This window comes from Eptatretus burgeri, chromosome 9 (assembly GCF_056783735.1).
Source record: "Eptatretus burgeri isolate ZD-2024b chromosome 9, Ebu_testis_v1, whole genome shotgun sequence".
NCBI classification, from domain to species: domain Eukaryota; kingdom Metazoa; phylum Chordata; class Myxini; order Myxiniformes; family Myxinidae; genus Eptatretus; species Eptatretus burgeri.
In genome coordinates this window covers 60,505,363-60,528,890 of record NC_140969.1, presented here as the reverse complement: position 1 = coordinate 60,528,890, position 23,528 = coordinate 60,505,363, and the positions used below count along the sequence as shown (strand labels likewise).

Here is a 23,528-nt window from a genome sequence, read left to right as displayed (position 1 = left end):
GGCCCAAAATGTTCTCATGGATCTGGCATTATGTAGCAGAGGTATGCACTCTACCGAGTGCCCTTCTAGTTCAGACATGCATTTACTGATGTTGTTAAAACTTGGCACACAGATAATGAATTATTGCTTACACTTGCACGTCATTGCTTTTTTTTTCCAAGATCAGATCCAAGATAGCCAGCTGGCGACAATTTTCGTTGTAAAAAACCCGATGTTGAACACATCTTTAACCATTTCTCAGACATGCATTTACCAATGTTGTTAAAACGTGGCACCCAGATAGCAAATGATGGCTTACATATGTACGTCATGTTTGTTTTTCTAAATCAGATTCAAGATGATCGACTGGTGACCATTTTGTTACTTAAATGTGTCCCCAAACATTTCTCAGGCATTCATTGTCGGATTTTGTTCAACCTTCGCCCAACCACAGTACATGACGGCGTACACATTCTCCTCACTTTATTTTGCGATCTAATAAAAGATGGCTGACTGGTAGACTGGCGGCCATTTTAGTTGTGCATAAATTTGGGCTCACCCTTTAACTCCATACAGGAAAATTACTAAAACGAGCTGTAATGCCTTTTTTACTTGTTTTCCTTCAGACTGCAACTCTTCTGCCGCGTCACATTTTCCTCAGTTTGTTTTCTCCGCATCTTTACTGAGATTCACACGGCCCGAGCACCGTTTTCATCACCAAGACCAATTCACGATCCCTCAAGTAATGTCGTCATCTCTCACCCTTGGAAGGAGATCCCTATAGCCGCGCAGGTCATCACGTTGGGCGAATGGATTTCCCGCAGTTTCTCAAAATAATTGGGGAGCTGCCGCAGAAGGGTGTGATGGACCATGAGGGGGCGAGCCTGAACCACCTTGTCCACCATCACACAGTGGGCAATAACCCTGGGCGGAGGTTGTTCAAGATGTGCCGGGATGGAACAAAAATCCCATTCTCTTTCAACCCAATCTCTTGTCATTCCTCGTGAAGCCAGTATTTTAGTTTGTGAAAAGTGACTGTCCATAAGTCTGGGGCGGTTATGAACGTGTCAGGGTAAGATGAAGAGCAAATGTACTGCATAATGTAAGTGCGTTTCATCTGAGGTCACAATCTGCCCTCCAACCCCCCACCATTTTCTCTTCTTGGTATTTCAACTCATCATTCTTTCATCATTCCTCATTGTGTCAATAAATTAATGCAACTGTTGAATGTGTCCTGATTTATTTTGCATATGGTTGTTCTCTATAGCATTCTCGGAGGTGATTGGTCCGAGTTTACAATTGTAATGGTAGCCCACATAATGTGGCACGTGGCGTTGGTTCGTTCAGCCAATTAATTAACTGCTGCATAGTCACTGGCACAGTTTCCCGTCGACCACACTTAACTCACCGGCATGGTAAACTGCCTCTGGGTGCGAAGATCCGGCCAAAGTTCAGGGTTGTAGACGGTGTTTGTGGTCTCTTGAGACATGTCGTCCTCTTGGAGTTATTCAGAGGAAACGTCCATAACAATATATGTATATAAAACTGCAAAACCGGGAAGATGGTGAATCCTCGTCGAGGAAAAGCCCTGGTTGACCCGTGTCGGTATGTCTATTAATTCTGTACTCTTTGAAAGCGAGTTGGACCATGAGTATGTCTATTAATTACTTATTATTGGACCTTTACAGTACTTTGTTTATTAATATTATGTATTAATTACGGACAATTGGAACATACCATTTAGACCTATAGAGCCCTTACATCTCTTTGACCCCTTAGACATTTTAGACTCTTTGGACCTTTTAAAACCCTTTATACCTCCTTCGACCCTTTCGACCTTTATGCCTTTAAGACAACTTCGACCCCTTGACCCTGAAACCATTTAGACCTGTAACTATTGCTAAAACATACCTCTTGGACCACTTAGATGAAATTACCTTTTAGACCCCTTGACCAATTTGACCCAATAAGACCACCAAGACCCTGGACCCGCAACACTCTTTAGAGCCTTTAGATACCTGAGGCCCCTAAGACCAAGAAGACCATATAGACCCTATTAAAACCATTAGACCCCAAAGACCCGATAGACTCTGAAGAACCGTAAGACTCCGTTAGATCCTTTCGACCAGTGATTCTCAACCAGGGGTAAATTTACCCACTGGGGGTAAAAATTTACATAGAGGGTAAATATATCATACCTGAAAATTAAGTTATGACGATTTTTTTTTAGCAACTTCAGACAAAATCAATAACACTTATCATTGTGATGTGAGACAGACAGCACATACAGTAATACATGATAACATACAGACTCTCACATTCTATACAAATTTTTCTATACAGACTCAAAAATCAATTCCCCCCTCCCCCCACTGCAATTTTCTCTTTTATTTTTTCTTATGAAAAATATTTTTGGGTGGTTTTTGAGTGTCAGGAATTGATTTTTTGGGCTTATTCTTTGTTTTATATAAGTTTTTACCTGTCTTTTTTTCTTGCACCTGGCCAAAAATAGATAATTTATTCTGCGTTAGTTTTTTGACAAAATTGTATTTATGTATGTGTGTACAAATATATATATATATATATATATATATATATATATATATATATATATATATATATATATATATATATATATATATATATATATATATATATATAATTTTTCATTTTAAATTTAGGTTAGGTGTTAGGGTGAAATACTCACTCAAATGTATTTTTTTTCTTATTTAAGTTAGGGTGAAATACTCACTCTAATGCAAGTTAGGATTAAATACTCACTTAAATGTATTTATTTAAAATTTAGGTTACGGTTAAATATTCAAAAAATACAAATACCTGTGGATGTATATATATAGAGAGACAGACAGACAGACAGACAGACTCGATCCCATCTGTTTTTTGTTCTGGACGTGTACACTCAGGCCCAATGTATGTGTATGTGTGTTTATGTTGTCTGTCTCTGTGTGCCTGTATGTATGTGCATGTGTGTTTGTGCCTCAGTGTATGCTGTTTGTGTCTAATTTATTATTATTAAAAAAAAATCAATTTCAGTGAATGGAAAAATGTTACATCTATCTATAATTCCAGCAATGTGTTTGTGTGTGTGTGACCGCTGTTTCTCGACAACCCCTGGTCCGATCTAATTGAAACTTGCCAGGAATATTGCTGGGAACTGTAGATGTGCGTTTTCAAGGTTTGATATTAATCGGACAAGTGGTTCCTAAGTTACGGCCATTTATTTGCCAAACAATGACACGATACGGTGCCATGACATCAAGATTGACGTCACAATTCTTCTTCTTTTATTTTTTATATTTTTTTTTGCACGATTGACGTCACAATTCTTTTTTTTTTCTTTTTCTTTTGCACGTATGGTCACCCACATATGGGCATGTACTAGTAATAATTAATTCATGATTATTTCTTTTCAGATTTTGACATGTCTAAAAAACGTACATACCTGGATTCTATGCACAATATGGAGTTAACTTCATTGTTGAAGATGGTGTGCATAAATAACCCTCAGTGTCTGCTGTGCTCAAAAGTTCTTGGAAATGGCTCATTGAAACCTTCAATACTAAAACAGCACCTGGAAGCTACACGTCCTGCCCATGCATCTGATGGCCGTGCTACCTTTGAGGCAAAGAGAGCTCGGTTTAGGCTCAAACATGGCTTCGTATCTCACAAGAAACCAATGCTTGCAGCTTCCTATCACGTCGCACAGCGAATGGCAACGGCAAACAAACCTCACGACATTGCCGAGAGGTTGATTAAGTTTTGTGCGTTCGACATGCTTGAACGTGAATGTGGGAAAGAAACAAAACAGAAGATTCAGGACATTCCCCTTTCTAATGACACAATTCATCGACGTATTGGTCAAATGTCTCAAGATATTTGTCAACAAGTTATTGAACAGATCAAATCGAGCCCAGCAAAAATTTCTTTGCAACTTGATGAATCCTGTGATGTTGCTAATATTTCACAACTGCTTGTTTTTGTCCGGTACATGTGTGGAAAAGAACTGAAGGATGAATTTCTCTTCTGTGAAACTCTCCAACAAACCACAAAGGCTGCTGACATAATGCAGAAAATAGAAGACTTTTTTTTTTTTTTTGTTGTATACCTTGGTCGAGGCTCGTATGAGAGCTAACACACAACTCACAGCAAGGAGGCATGAGACAAGAGGGGCGGGAGTGGAAGGGACAAAACAGTGGGGAACAGACACATTAGGTGAACTGTGGAAGGGAGAGGGATGGGGATGGGACGGGGAACATGGCGAAGAGAAGATGGACATTTCAGGGACTTTCAGGAAGGAAAGTAGGAGAAATGAAGGAAGTGGGCTTGGGTGGATTATCGGGGGTAGAAAAGATCGAGGATTTGGATGGGGGAAGATAAGAGGTGGTGGTGAACAGCTGTTTTGAAAGCCTGGAGGGAAGAATGGGAAAGAATAGAGTGAGGAAGTTTATTCCAAAGGCGGGAAAAAAGAGGAATGAAAGAGTGGAGATGAGCAGTGATTCGTGATTTTGGTAGTTTTACCAGAAGGGGGTTGTTGGCGGACCTTGAGCGCCCTGTGGAAATGTGGTGGGGACAAATCGCAGAGAGAGCAGGGGGGCAAGGCTGGAGAGGAGTCGGTAGAAGACAGAAAGACCACCGACCAACCTGCGGTGATTGAGTGAGAGGCCCAAAGACTCAGCTTCATTGCGGGAGATGCCGATGATCTTAAATGCCCTGGTTTCGACAGCGTGAAGCCGAGAAAGGTGGGAGGCAGGAGCACCAGCCCAGAGGGGAGAGCAGTACTCCATCAGGCTACGGACAAAAGCTTTGTAAGTGGTCAGGAGCTCAAGAGGGCCGAGGAAGGACTTAGCACGACGGAGGATTCCCAGTCGGCGACTGGCTTTTGAGGCGAGGTTGGAAATGTGACTTTCCCAGGAAAGGTCATGGCAGATAGTGAGACCTAGAAGCTTGAAAGAAAAGATTTCTTCCAGAGGATTGTTGAGAAAGTGGATGGGGGGGTTTTGTAAACGGTCCTTTCGAAGAGACATAGTGAGAGTGTGAGATTTGTCTGGATTGAAAGACATGTTCCACGTGTTGGACCAGTTTGTGATTTTATCCAGATCTGCAGTGAGTGAAGAAGCTGCTGCTTGCCGGTCTGAGGGATGACAGATGGTACGGCAGAGGGTGGAGTCGTCGGCAAAGAGAAATAGAGGATTTTCCAGAGAGTCCGAGAGATCATTGATGAAAACCAGAAAAAGAACAGGGCCCAGAACGCTACCTTGAGGAACTCCAGCCTGCACAGGAAGAGGGGATGAAAGAACTCCATTTAGGGCCACACGTTGACTGCGACAGGAGAGGAAGTCTGCGAGCCATGAGTGGAGATGGCCTTGAATACCATGGGAAGAGAGTTTGGTGAGTAGTGCAGGGTGCCAGACTGTGTCAAAAGCACGTGATATGTCCAGGGATACGGCTCGGATTTCCTGTCTGGCAATGAGGACCTCCATCCATTGATGGGAGAGCAGAAGCAGCATATCCAGGGTTGAGTGACCTGGTCTGAAACCAAATTGATGATTGGAAATCAAGCCATTGGAGAAGAGGAAGGATTTCATATCTGAGGCGATGATGGATTCCATCACCTTGCTGATGATTGGGAGAAGGCTGATTGGTCTGTAGTTATAGGGATCTGTTTTTGCACCTTTTTTATGCAGGGCAGTGATGTTAGCAGATTTCCAAGCAGATGGCAGATGACCTTGGGCAAATGAGAGGGTGAATAGAACAGAGAGAGGGTGAGCAAGAGCAGAAGAGCAGGCTTTGAGGACACGTGGGCTGATGCCGTCTGGACCGGTTGCAGAATCTGACTCGAGGTTTGAAAGCAAGCTCTCCACCTTGTCAGGAGAAAAGGATACAGAGTCCAGGGACAGTTGGGTGCGACTGGGTAAAGTGGGTAGAGATAGTGATGGGTTTAGAACACAAGATTTAGCTGCAAACACCGAGTTTAGACATTCAGCTTTATCACGTGTGGAATCAGCAGTGCGGCCATTTGAGGTAAGGGAGGGGATGGAGGGGGAACATACACCAGAAACAGATTTGATTAAACGCCACCAGGATTTTGAGGAGGGAGAGAGGTATGAGAGTTCAGACTTGAGATGAGAAAGATGTTGTTTTCTGGCTCTCCTGAGGGTAGATACACACTTGTTCCGAGCTTTGTGGAAAGAAATGAGATTGCCCTCAGTTGGGTTTGCTTTCCATGAGGCAAAGGCAAGTTGTTTCAGGACAACTGCCTCGCCACAAGCTTCAGTAAACCAAGGGCGGGAGGAAGGGTAAGACAACTGAACACGAGAGGGGATAAATCTGTGCATGAGGGAGAGCAAGTTTCTTTGAAAGAATTCCCAGGATGAGTTGATGTTTGAGAAAGTAGTGATAGGAGACCAGTCTGTAAGTTTGATGGCTGCTCGGAGACCCTGCCAGTCGGCTTGAGTGAAATGCCAGACTCGACGGCGGTGAGGTGGTTCTCTGATAACAGCCAGAGAGATGTCCACTTTAACAAGGACGTGGTCAGAAGAACCAATTGGAGCGAAGGAAGAGCAGCAGATATTGTCAGGGAAATTTGTCAAAATCAGATCCAGAAGAGATGGAGTACCATTGGTTGAGATCCGGGTCGGGAAGTTGACCGATTGAGTCAGTCCCAATGAGTCACAGAAAGCTTTTGCTGAGGTGCCATGGCAGGTGAGAGGTACCCACACCTAGCCAACTGGCGTGATGACAATTGAAGTCACCACATAAGAGGAAGAGAGAGTTTGGATGAGAAGATAGAAGATGGTCCATGTTTTCGGATAGTGAGATGTAGATGGAGTCATCACTGTTCGGTGGACGGTACAGTACACATATAAACATGAGGTGGGAGTGGAGGGGAAGCCGAAGCCAGAGGTATTCCTGGGGGTGTGGGGGAGTGAGAGCAGTGCATGGAGAGTGAGGAATAGAGTCTTTGATGAAGAGAGCAACACCTCCACCAGGACGAGGCTCAGGTCTGTCATACCGTAAGAGGGAGTAGCCAGGGAGAGATACTTGGGAGTCAGACACGTCTTGGGAGAGGAAAGTTTCTGTTAGGCAGATAATGTCTGGTTTGTCAGTGGCAACCTGTATGGAAAGATCTGAAAGGTTTGAGCGAAGGCCCCGGATATTTGAGGTCCACACTTTTAATGAAGAGGAAAGGGAGGAGGCTTTGGGTGCAGGAGGTGGAGGTGGAGGGGGAGGGGGAGGGTAGGACAAGGGACGAGGGGGGCAGGTAAGGAGGGCTGCGGAAGGAGGGTGGGGGAGTGCGGGACGGCGAGGGGGGGGGGCCGAATGAGGAGAAGGGGCGCTGTGGTGCTGGGGGAGAGGGGGGACAAGAGACAAGGAAGAAGGCAGTTGAGGATTTGAGGAGGTGGAGTGAAGAGATGGAGGTGAGAGGGCAGTGGAGGGAGGCAGGTTGGTGGATGAGAGGGGGGCAACTTTGAGAAGGAAGAGTGAGGGGGATGAAAGGTGGGAGAAAGGTGAGGGGGATTTTTGAGAGAGGTGAGAGGGAGGCTTGGAGGAAGAAGAGTGGGATGGTTGCTTTGAGAGTGAGAGTGAGGGGTGAGGGGGGTGAGTTGGCACTGAATTTGGAAAAAAAAGAATGGTTGATGGAAAGCGAGCATCCATGGCAAACTGTGGTTTTTAAAAGTTTTAGGTCAGAGATGCGATTTAACACAATTCTTGATGGATGCAATGAAGGCGAATTCAGAGAATGGAGAGAAGAAGCGCTGTAATAGTTGGATTTTTTAGGCAAGGAATGAAGGAGAGCTCGAAATGAGAGCAGTCTGTTAAAATAGCAGAAGAGTAGTGCATTGTGAAACAGTAAAGAGTACCACATGTGTGAGAGAGGAAGATGAAGCATTATAAGATCGTTTTTGTTGTTAAAAATAATGTATGAGAGAGTTCAACAGATTAGGTCATGGAAGTGTTAAAAAAAAAAAAAAAAAATCGAGGAAGAAGACGAGGAGGAAGTTAAGAGGAAGAAGAAGCAGAATCGGGAGAAGGGGAGGTGACCGTGTTGTTGTTGTTGTTGGGTGTATATATATATATATATATATATATATATATATATATATATATATATATATATATATATATATATATATATATATATATATATATATATATATATATATATATTTTTTTTTTTTTGTTAATATTAATATAGGAGAGAGTTCAACAGATTAGGTCATGGAAGTGTAAAAAAAAAAAAAAAAATTGAGGAAGAAGACGAGGACGAAGTTAAGAGCAACAAGAAGAAGCAGAATCGTTAGAAGGTGAGCGTGTTGTTGTTGTAGGTTTTTTATTTTTTTTTTTTTTTTTTTTTTTTTTTTTAATAAGAAAGAGATTAGTTGGGAGAATGGGGGATGTTTGGAAAGTGGGGAGGATCAAAATTGAAGGTAATGGGGAGGATAGAAAATGAAGGTAATGGGGAGAAAAAACAAACAACAACAAAAAAAAATGATCGAACACCGAGTGGAACCGGTAGGCCTCAAGCCTACGCCTAGGCCTCAAGCACAGGTAAGAACGTCGACAAAAATACTCACAAAATAGCACGATTTTTGAAACAAAACCGAACTAGCAACACACAGTAACATGTAGGTGAGAAAATTAAACAGTTAAAACGGGACAAATAACAACCGGAAACTTAGCTTTAAGAAGTCAGCAGGGAGCCCCAAAGGAGACCTCTCGCTGCTCAAAACCGGAACCGGAAGTGATGAAAGACTTCCTTGAAAGGAACAATCTCAAATGGGACATAGTTGGTTCAATTTGCACTGATGGAGCCCCAGCCATGATGGGAGTTAGATCAGGCTTCACTGCACTTGTAAAACAAAAGGCACCCCATGTGATGACAATGCATTGTGTACTTCACAGATATACATGAGCTGCGAAAACCCTTCCTGAAAATCTGAAAATGGTTTTGCAGAAAGTTATTGAGGCTGTTAATTTCATTCGTGCCCGAGCACTGAATCACCGCTTGTTCAAAGCTTTTTGTGATGAGATGGGCTCTGAGCCTTCAATTATTTTTCTTCATCCTGAGGTGAGGTGGCTCTCACGTGGACTTATTCTTAACCGAGTGTTTGAGCTCCGTACTGAGGTAGAGATTTTTCTTCGTGACCAGGATTCAAAGCTGTAGGAAAAGTTTTCCGATTCAAAGTTCATCGCCTCTTTAGGGTACCTCTCAGATATATTTACTCATCTTAACCAAGTCAACAAACAACTCCAGAGAAAATCAGGAACCATCGTTGAAGCAGGTGAAAATATGAAATCATTGCAGACAAAGCTGGATTTATGGGCACGAAGAGTTCTTCAAAAAATTATTTGCAAATTTTCCAAACTTGGATGAGGCCATTAGAGAAGAACCTGGTGCGTTACCTGAAATAAATGAAGACATCACAGCACATTTGAACATCTTGAAGCATCACTTCACTGGCTACTTTCCATAAAACATGATACCGACAGAAATATGGATATTAAAACCTTTTACCACTGATCTGTCAGAAATGAGAGATGACAACCCAGCAAAAGAGGAGCTGATTGATCTTCAGTCCTCTGCTAGTCTTGAGGATGAATTTGATCGAGTTGGTGTTGATTTCTGGATGAAACTCACAGATTCATTCCCACTTCTTACTCAGCGAGTCTTCAAAGTGTTGTTCCCTTTGTCACCACATATCTATGTGAATCAGGTTTCTCTACTTTAGTAGCAATGAAGACCAAGTCAAGGACCTGCCTGAAAGCTGATGATGACATGAGGGTAGAGTTGTCAACAGCTCCTCGAATAAATAAACTGGTTGACTCAATGATCAACACAGTTCCCACTGATAATTAATGCTTCTGATATTTTTGTTTGATATAAGTGGACTGTATGTTTTTTTTCCTTTATCAAAGTTTATTTTGTGCAAAACCTTAATAATAAAGTTGTTCCATCTTCTTTTTTTTTGTGAGTACCCTGATGAAATTCTAAATTCCTGCTGTGATCTACAACTGTACCCCTATAAACTATGCAAGCAGTAGCCAAGTGCCACGTAAGCGCGATGATGACACGCCTTGTTAATGTAACTAAATATTTGCTCTTCACTCACCTCCATTCATGAGTTGTCTTTCTCCCACCCGTGAAATTGCCTCCATATGTCTGTCCACTCTTTCTTTGTTTTAGTACTTGAATGAAACGTACCTCATCATCTCTGTTAGTTAGTGTAATATCTTCCTATTTTGCTCACGACCCTATATGATCACCAATTCTTGATTTTATCAAGATCACATAACTCATGGAATTTACTTGACCACTCCTCCGACAACACAGTTGGCCTTAAACTTCACAGGAGGTTAGGGCCTTGTCTCTGGACAGAGCCCAAATCTTTGACACATCTGGCATCCTGTTTTGAACACCAAGTTCTCTGCTGATGGTGTTCAAAGCTATTTACATTCCGGACTTACTGACCCTTTTCACGTGCACAAACAACTTGTCGCTGTTGGTGGCATTTTCTCATTCACTTTCCCAATGGAGCCTGGTGTGCCTCAAGGCAGTGCTTTGTGTTCCAATGTCCAATGTTTACCTAAATGGCCTCTTTAAAATTGTGAAAAGCTCATTTATTTTAATCAAATTGCCTATTATTTACCTTATGCTGACCATCCTCATTTATAACATTGGCAGAAGTTGGTCCAGTGGAGAAACCTGACGTTAAACCAATAATCACATTCTGCAGTACACAGATATCTTGCCGAATGTGGACTTCCTTGCCTCGTATAATAAAGTGATTGCAGCTTGTTTTACCATGAATTGTAGATTGGTGTTAGCTTAATGATTATGGTGACTGGCGTAAGATATTTGGGTCATGAGTTTAAGCTCCTGTTGTTTTGTTGAATTAACACCAGGTGGGTTGACTCAGCCTGCCATCCTTCTGAGATCAGCAAAATGACTCCTAGCTTTGGCTGCTGGTTACAGGGGTACTGCGTCAGCCATGCTTCTAGCCAATGATGCAACCAGTACCCATAGGCTGAATATGAAACAACAACAACAACCTTTAATTATCCTGTTAGTCTGGCAGATGCTTGGCTCAACGTTGTTTTGGTGTTTGAAATTTTTTTTTGTTTGTTTTGTTGGTGATTTTTGCTTCCCAAGATCATCAATTTAAAAAAATGATTTCACTGGATTTCTGTCAGCATTGGGCAATTTGAGATAATTAGCATAAAACAAAATGGCCACCAAAATACCAAATTTATTCCTGACCAAATATCCAAATGGTCTTTAAGTGTTGTCACGATGCTACATATTGTTACGAATTTGGGAATTCGATTGCACACAACATACAGGTTCCTTTAGTCAGCTATGTCGATAAGTGCTTGTTCCCTAGATAGCTCACCTTCCATTGTTTAAATGTTCAGAAATCGATTGGATGCGCCGAAGATCGATTTAATAGTTAGGGAACGAAACAATGGAGACATCCCTCCCCCTCTTCTGTGAAGAGGAAGAACCACCCTGCCGTCCCGTGACTCATGATGTCAACAACTTCCTCCCACCCGTGGTTGAGCGGGGGATGGATCATGAGGGAATGAGTCACGCCGGGTGTGGAGGAGGGGGGGGCGGAGAAGGATAAGAGGAGATCTTTTTCTTTTGTTCAGGGGCACGGTTGGAGAAGGGAGTTGAGGGGAGTCGTTCAGCAGACCGTCGGGTCCTGCTTGGCTTGCGTTAGGGTTGAGGCCTTCGGAAGCTTTTTGCTTCGGCTGGCTCAGTGAGCTTCGGCTGAGGCCTGGCTCGAGAGGAGGCTTTTTGCTTTGATGGTTCCATGAGATTTAGCTTCTGCTTGGCTCGGGAGAGCTTTTTGCTTCAAGCTGCCCTGTTTGGAGGGAAGTTAAGCCGGTCGCTCGGCTCGAGCTACGAGTGGTGGCTTCTTCTTCTTGGTTCGTGGAGCTCTTTGTTCTCCATTTTGGTTCCCGGCTTGGTGCGACTCATCGACCTCTTCTTGGAGGTGGTTCCTCGGGGAAGCGACGCATCGACGGGAAGGATCGGCGCCTCGTCTCACCATCACGTGTTGAGAAGTGCGGGAGGATTCGCGGGAGCTCGGGAAGGCTCGCGGCGATTGGGTCCAGCTCGCTCTCGCTGGAGCCTGGGTCCGAACAACTTGAAGACCACATGAGGTGGAGAGGTTCGAGATAGGTTCTAAGTTTCAGCTCACCTGTCCTCCAGCTGGAGCTCGTTATTAAAGGCCTCTGCCACCATTTCTTGGGTGTGTGTGTGTGTGTGTGTGTGTGTGTGTGTGTGTGTGTGTGTGTGTGTGTGTGTGTGTGTGTGTGTGTGTGTGTATGTGTACGTGTGTCCATGGGCCTGTCTAATAAGTAGGAACTGCTGTTAACTGCAAGTGACTGTACATAATAAGTAGACGGTTGTAGTTCTTTTGTCGTGCTTTTGTTGCTTGTATAATTGCATACGTGTTTTGCCTTGTTTAATTGCATATGTGCTTTATTATAATAAATGTCCTTGTGTGAATGTAAACCTGTTCGTTGCGTCCATTCCCTCATTGAACTGCCCCATCTTGCATTCCGGATATAGTTGGTTTTTAAATAGCCGATAAATAGAATCTCGGGTCCGGCGAGGTCTGGCGATAATACCCGCTCGGTTATCCCAAAATGGAACAGAACGCTTAAGCGGTTCGTGTCCAAGCAGGCCTTCGCCGAGGTACGGTCCCTCGGTCAGTTACCAGCGCGGGTACTTAGGTATATCGATATTCGGCGATTGACCCTATTTCGCGCGGGTAGAATACGGACTGGGCCATGGTGGGATTAAAAACCCACCCATGACTGGTTTCTGGCATTGTTCCATAAAGTCACGACTGGATTGTCTGTTCGGTGGTCGAAGCGACCGCTATTGGTTAGATGCGGTCGTTCGCACGCCGGCGGGCGGGAATCTACAACAATATTATATATTTCACTCAGGTCTTCACTATCAACAAGTTTGAGGTCGCATAATCAATGTATTGTTTGTATCATGTGGCTAATTTGCATCAACTAAAGATGGCCACCAAGTACATCTATCTGTGTGTATGTATATATATATATATATATATATATATATATATATATATATATATATATATATATATATATATATATATATATATATATATTTATATATATTTATATATATATTTATATATATATATATATATATATATATATATATATATATATATATTACTAAAACTCATCTTGTATGTATGTATGTATGTGTGTATGTTCCCGAAATACAGCCAAAACGGTACATGATAGCGCAAAAATTTTAGGACCAACTTACTCACCATTCTACTGCGGTGTGCAGTATCAAGTTTTGTTCAAATTGGGCAATGAAAAATTATTCAAAAATCAATTCCCAATTCTGTCAAGTACTCTTCGGGAGTATTTGATCAATGCAAACAACCTCAGCGGTATTGTTCACTGGAGCTATCTTATCTCTCTTTTTTTTTTTTTTTTTGAAATGCTTTTTTTTATCAACCGCTGTCACAACGGGAACCCAACGGGTTCACGGGTCGTCTAGTATGCAATATTACTGATGGACTAGTTTGAGCCAAGCAATTGTCGGTCGATTAAAAATATTTCAAATGCATTCAGATGTAGTATTTTCTCAAGCTGTTTCTTCCTCCAACGAGCAATATACATTGAACTTTAAAGGACAATGATAAAATAAAAACTTTCTGAATAGAAGAAATTTAAAAACATGTAAAACTGTGCAGAAGTAGCGACAACTCTTTCACACCTGGTATTTAAGCAGAGTTGAATTATGTTCTTCATATGTTCACTTCTTCCTCCTCCTCATCTATTGTTGTTCTAGTTTGATCATTACACCATTCAATTGGTCAATGCATGGCAAGAACAGAACATTGTGCCTGCTCGTTTTATGTGGTTACATCCGCATCCTGAAAACTTGCACGGGCTTTCACTTGAGCACATGCACCTGATGAACTTTGAAATATTATCAAGTGTTTGGGGAACATCTGCAGGTACTGTTGTTGGCAGCAGTGACTTTATCCTCTCTTCTGTTGTCCATCCATAGTTTGAGGGCTCTAACTTTGGTGGATGTAATTGTGGTGCATTCTTCCAAATGCAAGTCTGCAAATGAACATGCTGAACATTCTCAGAGAATGCCTCTGTAGTTGGTGGCAGACAGGCAAGTTTCGCAGTATTTTTCGCTCTGGGTCTCCCAATTCACGCAGTCCACACGTGAATCATTTCCTCTGACATGGAGTTGGTCTTTGACTGCCCAGAACATGCAGCAGTGAACTTTGTTGCCTGTCCCATCACATCAGACCAATCAGCCTCAAAATTGCCCATCACATCCACAGGGACACAACTTTTCAGCACTTTTAACATTGTTTCTTTTTCTACACCAAAGCATGCTGCCACAGTCTCACACCCAGATAAAGCATGACCTGCTAACATTGCAATATTTCTCTGTAGTGACATTGATATCAATTACAGTTCTCTCTTTCATAGGGTATTCCATCACCATTGGTATCTGTAAACCTTCACGCAGATAATGGTAAAACAGAAGGTGGTACCCATCTGTGTCATCCGCAAGAACAGTGACATGTTTCTGCTCATCGACTGCAACTTGTGTGGTCTGCTTGCACAATGATATTGTCAGCTTCTTCAAGAGTAGTTGCTGTATTACATCTCTGAGACCACACCAGCACAACTATTTCTACAGGTGTTTCCTCTTTTCCTGGTATCACAAGCTTGTGCTTTTCTGGATTCTTTTGGTTAAAATCTGCATCATTTTGAAGGTATTTGCAAACGATATGTACCAATTGCTTCTTGTTCTGAGTGACTGTCAGGGTAAGTTTCTGAGAGGTCTAACAAGTTAGCCCGGTGTTGGCTTTATGGTTAAGGTGGCTGGTTGAAGATATTAGGGGTCTTGGGGTCGAGCCCTTGTCGTGCTTTTAAACAACACCAGGTGGGTTGACTCAGACTATCATTCTTCCAAGGTTGGCAAAATGAGTACCAGTTTACTGGAAACAGGGGGCACTGCATCAACAGCACAGCTGCACTCCCAGCAATGATGCAACCAGCAGCCACTGTGGAAAATATGTGGTGGTGAGGTGTTTTTAATAATGTGGTGGTGAGATGTTTTTAATGACGTGGTGGTGAGGTGTTTTTAATAACGTGGAGATTACCTGGTGGCGAGATGTTTTTAATAATGTGGTGGTGAGATGTTTTTAATAATGTGGTGGTTAGGTGTTTTTAATAATGTGGTGGTGAGATGTTTTTAATAATGTGGTGGTGAGGTGTTTTTAATAATGTGGTGGTGAGATGTTTTTAATAATGTGGCGGTGAGGTATTTTTATTAATGTGGTGGTGAGATGTTTTTAATAATGTGGTGGTGAGATTTTTTTTAAATAATGTGGTGGTGAGGTGTTTTTAATAATGTGGAGATTACCTGGTGGTGAGGTGTTTTTAATAATGTGATGGTGAGATGTTTTTAATAATGTGGCGGTGAGATTTTTTTTTAATAATGTGGTGGTGAGGTGTTTTTAATGACGTGGTGGTGAGATGTTTTTAATAATGTGGAGATTACCTGGTGGTGAGGTGTTTTTAATAATGTGATTGTGAGATGTTTTTAATAATGTGGTGGTGAGATGTTTTTAATAATGTGGTGGTGAGATGTTTTTAATAATGTGGTGGTGAGGTGTTTTTAATAATGTTGTGGTGAGATGTTTTTAATAATGTGGTGGTGAGGTGTTTTTAATAACGTGGTGGTCAGATGTTTTTAATAATGTGGTGGTAAGATGTTTTTAAAAACGTGGTGGTGAGCTGTTTTTAATAATGTTGTGGTGAGATGTTTTTAATAATGTGGTGGTGAGGTGTTTTTAATAATGTGGCAGTGAGGTGTTTTTAATAATGTGGCAGTGAGGCGCTTTTAATAATGTGGTGGTGAGCTGTCTTTAATAATGTGGTGGTGAGGTGCTTCTAATAATGTGGCAGTGAGGTCTTTTTAATAATGTGGTGGTGAGATGTTTTTAATAATGTGGTGGTGAGATGTTTTTAATAATGTGGTGGTGAGATGTTTTTAATAATGTGGTGGTGAGGTGTTTTTAATAATGTGGTGGTCAGATGTTTTTAATAATGTGGTGGTAAGATGTTTTTAATAATGTGGTGGTAAGATGTTTTTAAAAACATGGTGGTGAGCTGTTTTTAATAATGTGGTGGTGAGGTGTTTTTAATAATGTGGTGGTAAGATGTTTTTAATAATGTGGTGGTGAGGTGTTTTTAATAATGTGGTGGTCAGATGTTTTTAATGATGTGGTGGTAAGATGTTTTTAATAATGTGGTGGTGAGATGTTTTTAATAATGTGGTGGTGAGATGTTTTTAATAATGTGGTGGTGAGATGTTTTTAATAATGTGGTGGTAAGATGTTTTTAATAATGTGGTGGTGAGGTGTTTTTAATGATGTGGTGGTCAGATGTTTTTAATGATGTGGTGGTAAGATGTTTTTAATGATGTGATGTTAAGATGTTTTTAATGATGTGGTGGTAAGATGTTTTTAATGATGTGGTGGTAAGATATTTTTAATGATGTGGTGGTAAGATGTTTTTAATGATGTGGTGGTAAGATGTTTTTAATGATGTGGTGGTAAGATGTTTTTAATAATGTGGTGGTGAGGTGTTTTTAATAATGTGGTGGTCAGATGTTTTTAATAATGTGGTCGTAAGATGTTTTTAATAATGTGGTGGTAAGTTGTTTTTAAAAACATGGTGGTGAGCTGTTTTTAATAATGTGGTGGTGAGGTGTTTTTAATAATGTGGTGGTGAGATGTTTTTAATAATGTGGTGGTGAGGTGTTTTTAATAATATGGTTGTGAGGTGTTTTTAATAATGTGGCAGTGAGGTGTTTTTAATAATGTGGTGGTGAGGTGTTTTTAATAATGTGGTGGTGAGATGTTTTTAATAATGTGGTGGTGAGATGTTTTTAATAATGTGGTGGTGAGGTGTTTTTAATAATGTGGTGGTCAGATGTTTTTAATAATGTGGAGGTGAGGTGTTTTTAATAATGTGGTAGTCAGGTGTTTTTAATAATGTGGTGGTGAGGTGCTTTTAATAATGTGGCAGTGACGTGTTTTTAATAATGTGGCAGTGACGTGTTTTTAATAGTGTGGCTTCGAGGTGTTTTTAATAGTGTGGAGGTGAGGTGTTTTTAATAGTGTGGAGGTGAGGTGTTTTTAATAATGTGGTGGTGAGATGTTTTTAATAATGTGGTGGTGAGGTGTTTTTAATAATGTGGTGGTCAGATGTTTTTAATAATGTGGTGGTAAGATGTTTTTAATAATGTGGTGGTAAGATGTTTTTAAAAACATGGTGGTGAGCTGTTTTTAATAATGTGGTGGTGAGCTGTTTTTAATAATGTGGTGGTAAGATGTTTTTAAAAACATGGTGGTGAGCTGTTTTTAATAATGTGGTGGTGAGGTGTTTTTAATAATATGGTTGTGAGGTGTTTTTAATAATGTGGCAGTGAGGTATTTTTAGCTCGCCTGTTCGAAGAACAAAGACCTATAGCGACACCCCAGCGTCAGCATGAAAATGTTAAAGTTTTTGGTGCAAGTTATTTCCTTTCTAATGTTTTTATCTACGACACTATTTTTTACTGATTATAATATACAAATACATATATTGCTTTAAAATTATTTGGATCAGACTTCACTGCAATGCTTTATAAAAAATATCATTCGACGAGTCTTTTAAAAACGATGAATGTATAAACAGGCAAGCATTGGGTGGCTTTGACACCAACTCTCTGATTGTATTATGTGGTGGTGAGGTATTTTTGTATAATGTGGTGGTGAAGTGTTATTAATGTGGTGGTGAGGTATTTTTGTATAATGTGGTGGTGGTGTTATTAATGTGGTGGTGAGGTATTTTTGTATAATGTGGTGGTGAAGTGTTATTAATGATGTGGTGATGAGGTATCTAATTACATGCTATTTTGTTAAAACAAGCCTATACCTCTGTAACTGTGTGTGGTGAAGTGAGCGTAGCCAGTCGATCCACACTCGTGCATATACTAGCATATACAAGCCGTTGCTTCGCTGATGGGGACAGTAATAGGGGGAGGGGGGGAGAAAGAAGGAGGGAGGGAGAGGGGGAGTGGGAGGCAGAGTGGACGACGGAGGAGAGAGTGAGAAAGGGAGTGGAGGGGGGAGACAGGTGAGGCGTGGAGATGGTGTTCGCAAAGAGATTAATATGTGACGCTTAATGACCGAACACAAGAAAAACAACAACAACAAAAAACCTTCAGAACAGCCGTACACACAACAACACAACGGAGTCTATAAAGTAAATTAATCTGCTGGTACATCTTCAAAAATTTTGATGTGCCAGTTCCAAAAAAATTGTGGGAACATTAACCAAAAGAAATCACAATAAACATTGAAGAACTGCTCATGTATGATCTAATGATCCCATCGAACGTGAACATTGAAAACAAAGCATTGCAACCAGATATCATACTTAGATACAAAAAGGGGAAGAAGGCATTGCAAACTGAGGTTAGCAGTGATTAGGGCAGAGCAAAAGAAGGCATACCAGTGATTTGGGACGAAACAATTCCAAAGTCCTGAAAATGACCAAACACCAAGACCTCAATAATGAAGTGAAAAGATCCTGGAAACTGCAGAATGCCAAAGTTGTACCAGTGATAATTGAAGCTACGAGAATGGTTATGAAGAACCCTACAGAGATATTAAAAACCATCCCTGGGAATATTATACTTCGAATGAACTACAGTTGGAAGCTGTCCGGGGCTCAGTGACAATCCTGAAGAGAGCCCTCGGCACAAAACTTTGAGAACAGAAAACTTCACCGCTTGGTCCGTGAATCGTGACCCCTTACTGAAATGAAGGTGGATACTTTGATTTCACCCTGGAAGGACTCCATTCCACATTGTGAAACCCCATATGTATACACACACACACACACACACACACACACACACACACACACACACACACACACACACACACGTTTATTAGTATCGACATACATGTTTCTATCAATGCATATCATTTTTGGGGAGGTTTGGTATAGTGGGCAAAGGAGGTTTGAGGGTGAAGAATATAACACTGACCACCCAATATCTCTTCAACAGACCTTCTCACATGTACATCATACTCAGCACAGATGTACACAAGCACACATCCATGCACAAGTTATCTAGCAGTCCTGCCAACATCCCTCTACCCCTCTATCTGAAATGCTTCGAGGTAACTATCTTAATACAATTTATACATGTTGAGTGTTTCTGGTGCCACTACATTTCCAGGGAGACCATTCCATGCATTAACTGCAGTATGAGTGAAAGACCTTTGCCTTCATGCCATCTTAACTCTCCTCTTCTTTCCTTTCAGGCTAAAACCATGGTGCTATCACTGTCTATGCTGCTGAAGAACATCCCCTGCGTTTATTCATTTGATACCCTTCATTATCTGAAACATCTCTATCATATCCCTTCAAAATCACCTTCTTTAAATCTTGTGTCTTTCAGTCGCTCCTCGTAGTTGAGTTACACCCTCATCACTGCCTGCACTCATTACACCCTCATCACTGCCTGCACCCGTTTCACCCTCACCACTGCCTGCACTTGCTGCACCCTTTCCATTTTCAATCACTTCTGCAAACTCACTCCACAAATGCAACCAACTTCTGTCGACAAGTTCTTCATTTACTCTGATTCCTGCTGCAAAGTAACCATATGTTCCTTCAACCCAGCAATAACTATCCTCATTTGAGCTATTTCCTCACACCTCCTGATATAGCCCACATCAAGCATCTGTTGCGCCATTTGTAATCTTCTTCTCTTCTCCTTATTTCTCAATTACTTTGCTCCTTGTTACCACGTTTCCAACTGACTTAACCGCTCGATTCAGAGTGACAAACAAGTAGGCCTCAGGCTGACAAATACAAACTAACACCATTACCTCCTAATCTGCTACAAACAGAACTGTAACCTTAATTACTACCAAATACACAATATATGGCACAAGATCACGATAACAAATGTGAAAAACAACAGAATATCAGCGATTATTGTCTTCTGACATCTCTGAAATTTCCATGCGACCCTCAACTGGAAGTTTTGAAAGCTCATACAGAAGCACCGGAAGGTGGAGAATTGTAGTGTGCAGCTCAGATTAACAACAAAGATGTTTTTTTCAAGTCACAATCAAGTGTTGTCATTTTTCAAGTCCAAGTCAAGTCACGTCACAAGTCGTTATAGTCAGATCTTAAGTCACTTTATCTTTACTGTACATACTACAAACATGGTATGGGGTTGTCCATTCTTTTTCTTTATTTTGTTGAGTGTACAAAACGTACTGCACTTTTTCATAACCACCCCTACTGACCCCTCCCCCCCCCACAACTTCCTTCCAACCTCCCACTCCAAAAGCATTACATCAAAGATGATGAAAAAAAATTATCATTTTTTATTGTCTGAAAAATTAATGCACAGATATGACCCCCAACTCCCACCAGTATGTGTGTTGCACACTTTTAAAAAGGAAGAAAGTGAGTAAACATATCATTGGTCACAAAATGACCAAAATGAACATTTATTTATGAAAACAAACAACGCAGAATTATTTATTTCCAGACAGGTTAGAACTGAAAAAAGCAAACGAAACTAGAAGGGCACTCGGTAGAGTGCAAAACCTCCGCTGCCAATACTGCTGGGTCACTTAAGTGAACCTGATGTCCTATTCATTGTAGGTCAAAACAGATCAGACTCTACTGAAACATGATTGAATAAACTAAACGAGATCGACATGCATGTAGAAATGCCAAAAAAAAAATCGAATTAAAAAAAAAAAATTGTTGCAAAATTTCTGGGTTTTTTTTCTCTAACAATTTTTTTTTGTTGTTGGAAATCACTTAAAACATGCAGAAATGCAAAAAAAAAAAATAATTCAAATATTTTTCAAATAAAATCGAAATTTTTTTGAAAAAAGTTGCAAAATTTTCTTTTTTTTTTCTGTAACAATTTTTTTGGGGGTTGGAAATCACTTAAAACATGTAGAAATGCAAAAATTCAAATATTTTTTCAATATGGCCACCATAGCGGCCATATTGGACTTTGGGCCAAGTCCAAAATCTAATGGCATGATCCTTGGACCAGACCTAATCCCCCCACTAAGTTTCATCGAAATCCGTCGAGGAGTTTTTCCGTAATACTGTTCACAAACAAACAAACAAACAGACAGAGGTGAAAACAGTAACCTCCGTCCATCTTCGATGGTGGAGGTTAACTAGAAGGGCACTCTGTAGAGCGCATACCTCCGCCACAGAATGCCTGATCCACGAGAACATATCGGGCCCAATACATTTTTGAAATATCATGCTTTTCAGTACTATATAGTTTTGTCCCTATCTCTCAATGGTGAAGAATCACTTTAAAAATTAAATAATTTCCGTATCCAGATTCCGGATTCGGATCTTCACCAAAATCAAATCAATTCCTCTTTGTGACACACCCAACATGTCCACCAAGTTTCGGCCGAATCCGTCCACAACTTTTTGAGATATCCTGCACAAAAGCAATGAAACAAATAAACAGAAAAACAAACAAACAAACAAAGAAACAAACAAACAGAGAAAACAAAGAACAGACAGAAAGAGGAGAAAACAACCTCCTTCATCTTTGGTAGCAGAGGTAACAAAATGCATTCCTGTAATAGCTGAAAGGAGAGTGGAGCCTTATGTCGAGACATTTTTTATTGGGTTGACCCAGAATGTACTCCAGGGAGGTGCTCAATCACGCCATTATGTTTGACTTCTGAGAACTCATGGTCGTTTTGTGATATGATGTGCTCCAACGATAGTTTTCAACTCCAGTCTCTTGAGCTCTCTGTGCCTGCTTTCTCTTTTGATATGCTTCCTGTCTTTGCTCAGCGAGTCTCTGCGCGTGAACATGTCTGTATGTTTGTCGGCAAACTAACTTGACAATATGAGCAGCTAGAGTAGTCAAGTTTGGCATAGAGGAGATGTGAAGAGTGATCAGCAGCAGATTGCGATAGACGTACATGTATATCTGTGCCATGTGCACTGTGGGGGGGAATGAAGCTTTTTGATGTAATTTATTGTTGCATAAGTCACAATTCAAAAGCACCAAGTCTCACCTCAGATCCCCATCATATTTTCCAAGTCGGTCAATTGCAGGTTCAAAAGAAGTCACTCAATTTGCACTCGAGTCCGAGTTATTGACTTATTGACAAAGGCGACCCAAGGACAGTTATTTCAGTCAATGGTGCTCATCATTTTGAAGCTACTTCGATGATCAAATATTTCGCATGTTTCTCTAGAAGGACGAACAAGCCGATCCTCATATGTATTTCTGCAATTATTCTCTGGAAGAAGTTTGTTTCCTTGAACTTCTCAACCTCAATATCAACCTTGATCTTGCTTGAGTAGATGACATTGACAATTGGCCTCAGAACCTTGCTTAGAGAGGGATTTATCAACTATACTGTCTTTTCACCATATCCCCAAACTTCACAACATGCGAGGAATTACAATGAAATGCTATATAGTACACTACAATGGAGTAATTATATATCTGTATCTCTTCTTTCTCTGCCCCCCCCCTCCTCCACCCCCACCCCATCACTGGCAGTTTCCAGATGATGACCAGCTTATGGTGCCCTTCAGCTTTAATGGCTTTTTGTAAGAAATTTTACAAAAACAAATGTTTTGTTTTTAAATATTATTGCTGAATCTTTAAAGCATGAGAAACAACAATAATTTCTTGTTTTTTGGCATTGCCATTTTGGAAAACCATGGATTTTGGCATTGGACCAGGATGAATGTTTTTTATTGTACGACCATGCATTTCAGCCCGAAGGGCCAAGATGCATGTGGATTTGTTTAACAATTTTTCTATGTTCACGTACTTGCTGAAGTACATGTGCTGAGCTTTGCTGTGATGTTTAGATATTTTTTTTTAGCTACAAAGGTATGGGCTACCCTTATGCATACTCACCCCTGAGCTGCCAAGCTTGGCTTGTAATCTCAGCCGAGTTAGAAACTAACATTGGTGTTTTTACAGGCAAAGCAATACAGTGACATGTGTCCTGTCCCCTGGATGGGCATTAAACTGGACGTTCCTTCTGCTAGCATTAGTCGGTGGACGTTAAATAACCAGTGGTGTCTTTTGTCAAGAGTAGGTGAATTATTGCCAGCACCATGAAAAAATATTCCAATTTCCTATTTTCTTAAACAGTTGAATGTCAGGCCTCACCAGTTTGTTCTTGAAAAACTTGGGTCAATAAACGTTTCCTGACCGACCTTGCAAGAAAGTGTAAATTATCTGTGCCATTAAAGCAGTAGTAGTGGAACTCATAGCAGTTGATTTTTTTTTTTTTGTTTTGTTATGTGTTTTTTCGAAAAAACATGTTTCTCTGTTTATCAATAGAAAAACAGTGTTGTCTCAGTTTGGTGTTCTGCTGTTTCTCATAAGTTCT

General features: G+C 40.9%; 2 protein-coding genes across 11 annotated transcripts in view; one reads left to right on the top strand and one right to left on the bottom strand.

Annotated features, from left to right (window-relative positions):
- Nucleotides 1–23,528, bottom strand: part of SLC16A4 (solute carrier family 16 member 4) — a 168,366-nt gene that overhangs the window by 131,101 nt on the left and 13,737 nt on the right. The window lies entirely within an intron of this gene.
- Nucleotides 1–23,528, top strand: part of LOC147020185 (uncharacterized) — an 87,982-nt gene that overhangs the window by 62,184 nt on the left and 2,270 nt on the right. For 3 of the 8 annotated variants that reach the window (XM_085895303.1, XM_085895301.1, XM_085895304.1), the window contains one exon: nt 22,682–22,731. The exons of 1 other annotated variant lie outside the window; for it this stretch is intronic. Coding sequence is in view for 1 of the 7 variants with exons in the window: in XM_085895304.1 (XP_085751430.1) it covers nt 22,682–22,731 (50 nt within the window). In the remaining 6 variants the exon portion in view is untranslated. Of the gene's footprint in view, nt 1–605; nt 1,204–19,162; nt 19,278–19,421; nt 20,933–22,681; nt 22,732–23,528 lie in introns of those variants that run through there. 4 more of the 8 variants (XR_015061681.1, XR_015061682.1, XR_015061686.1 and 1 more) reach the window with 3 other exon arrangements.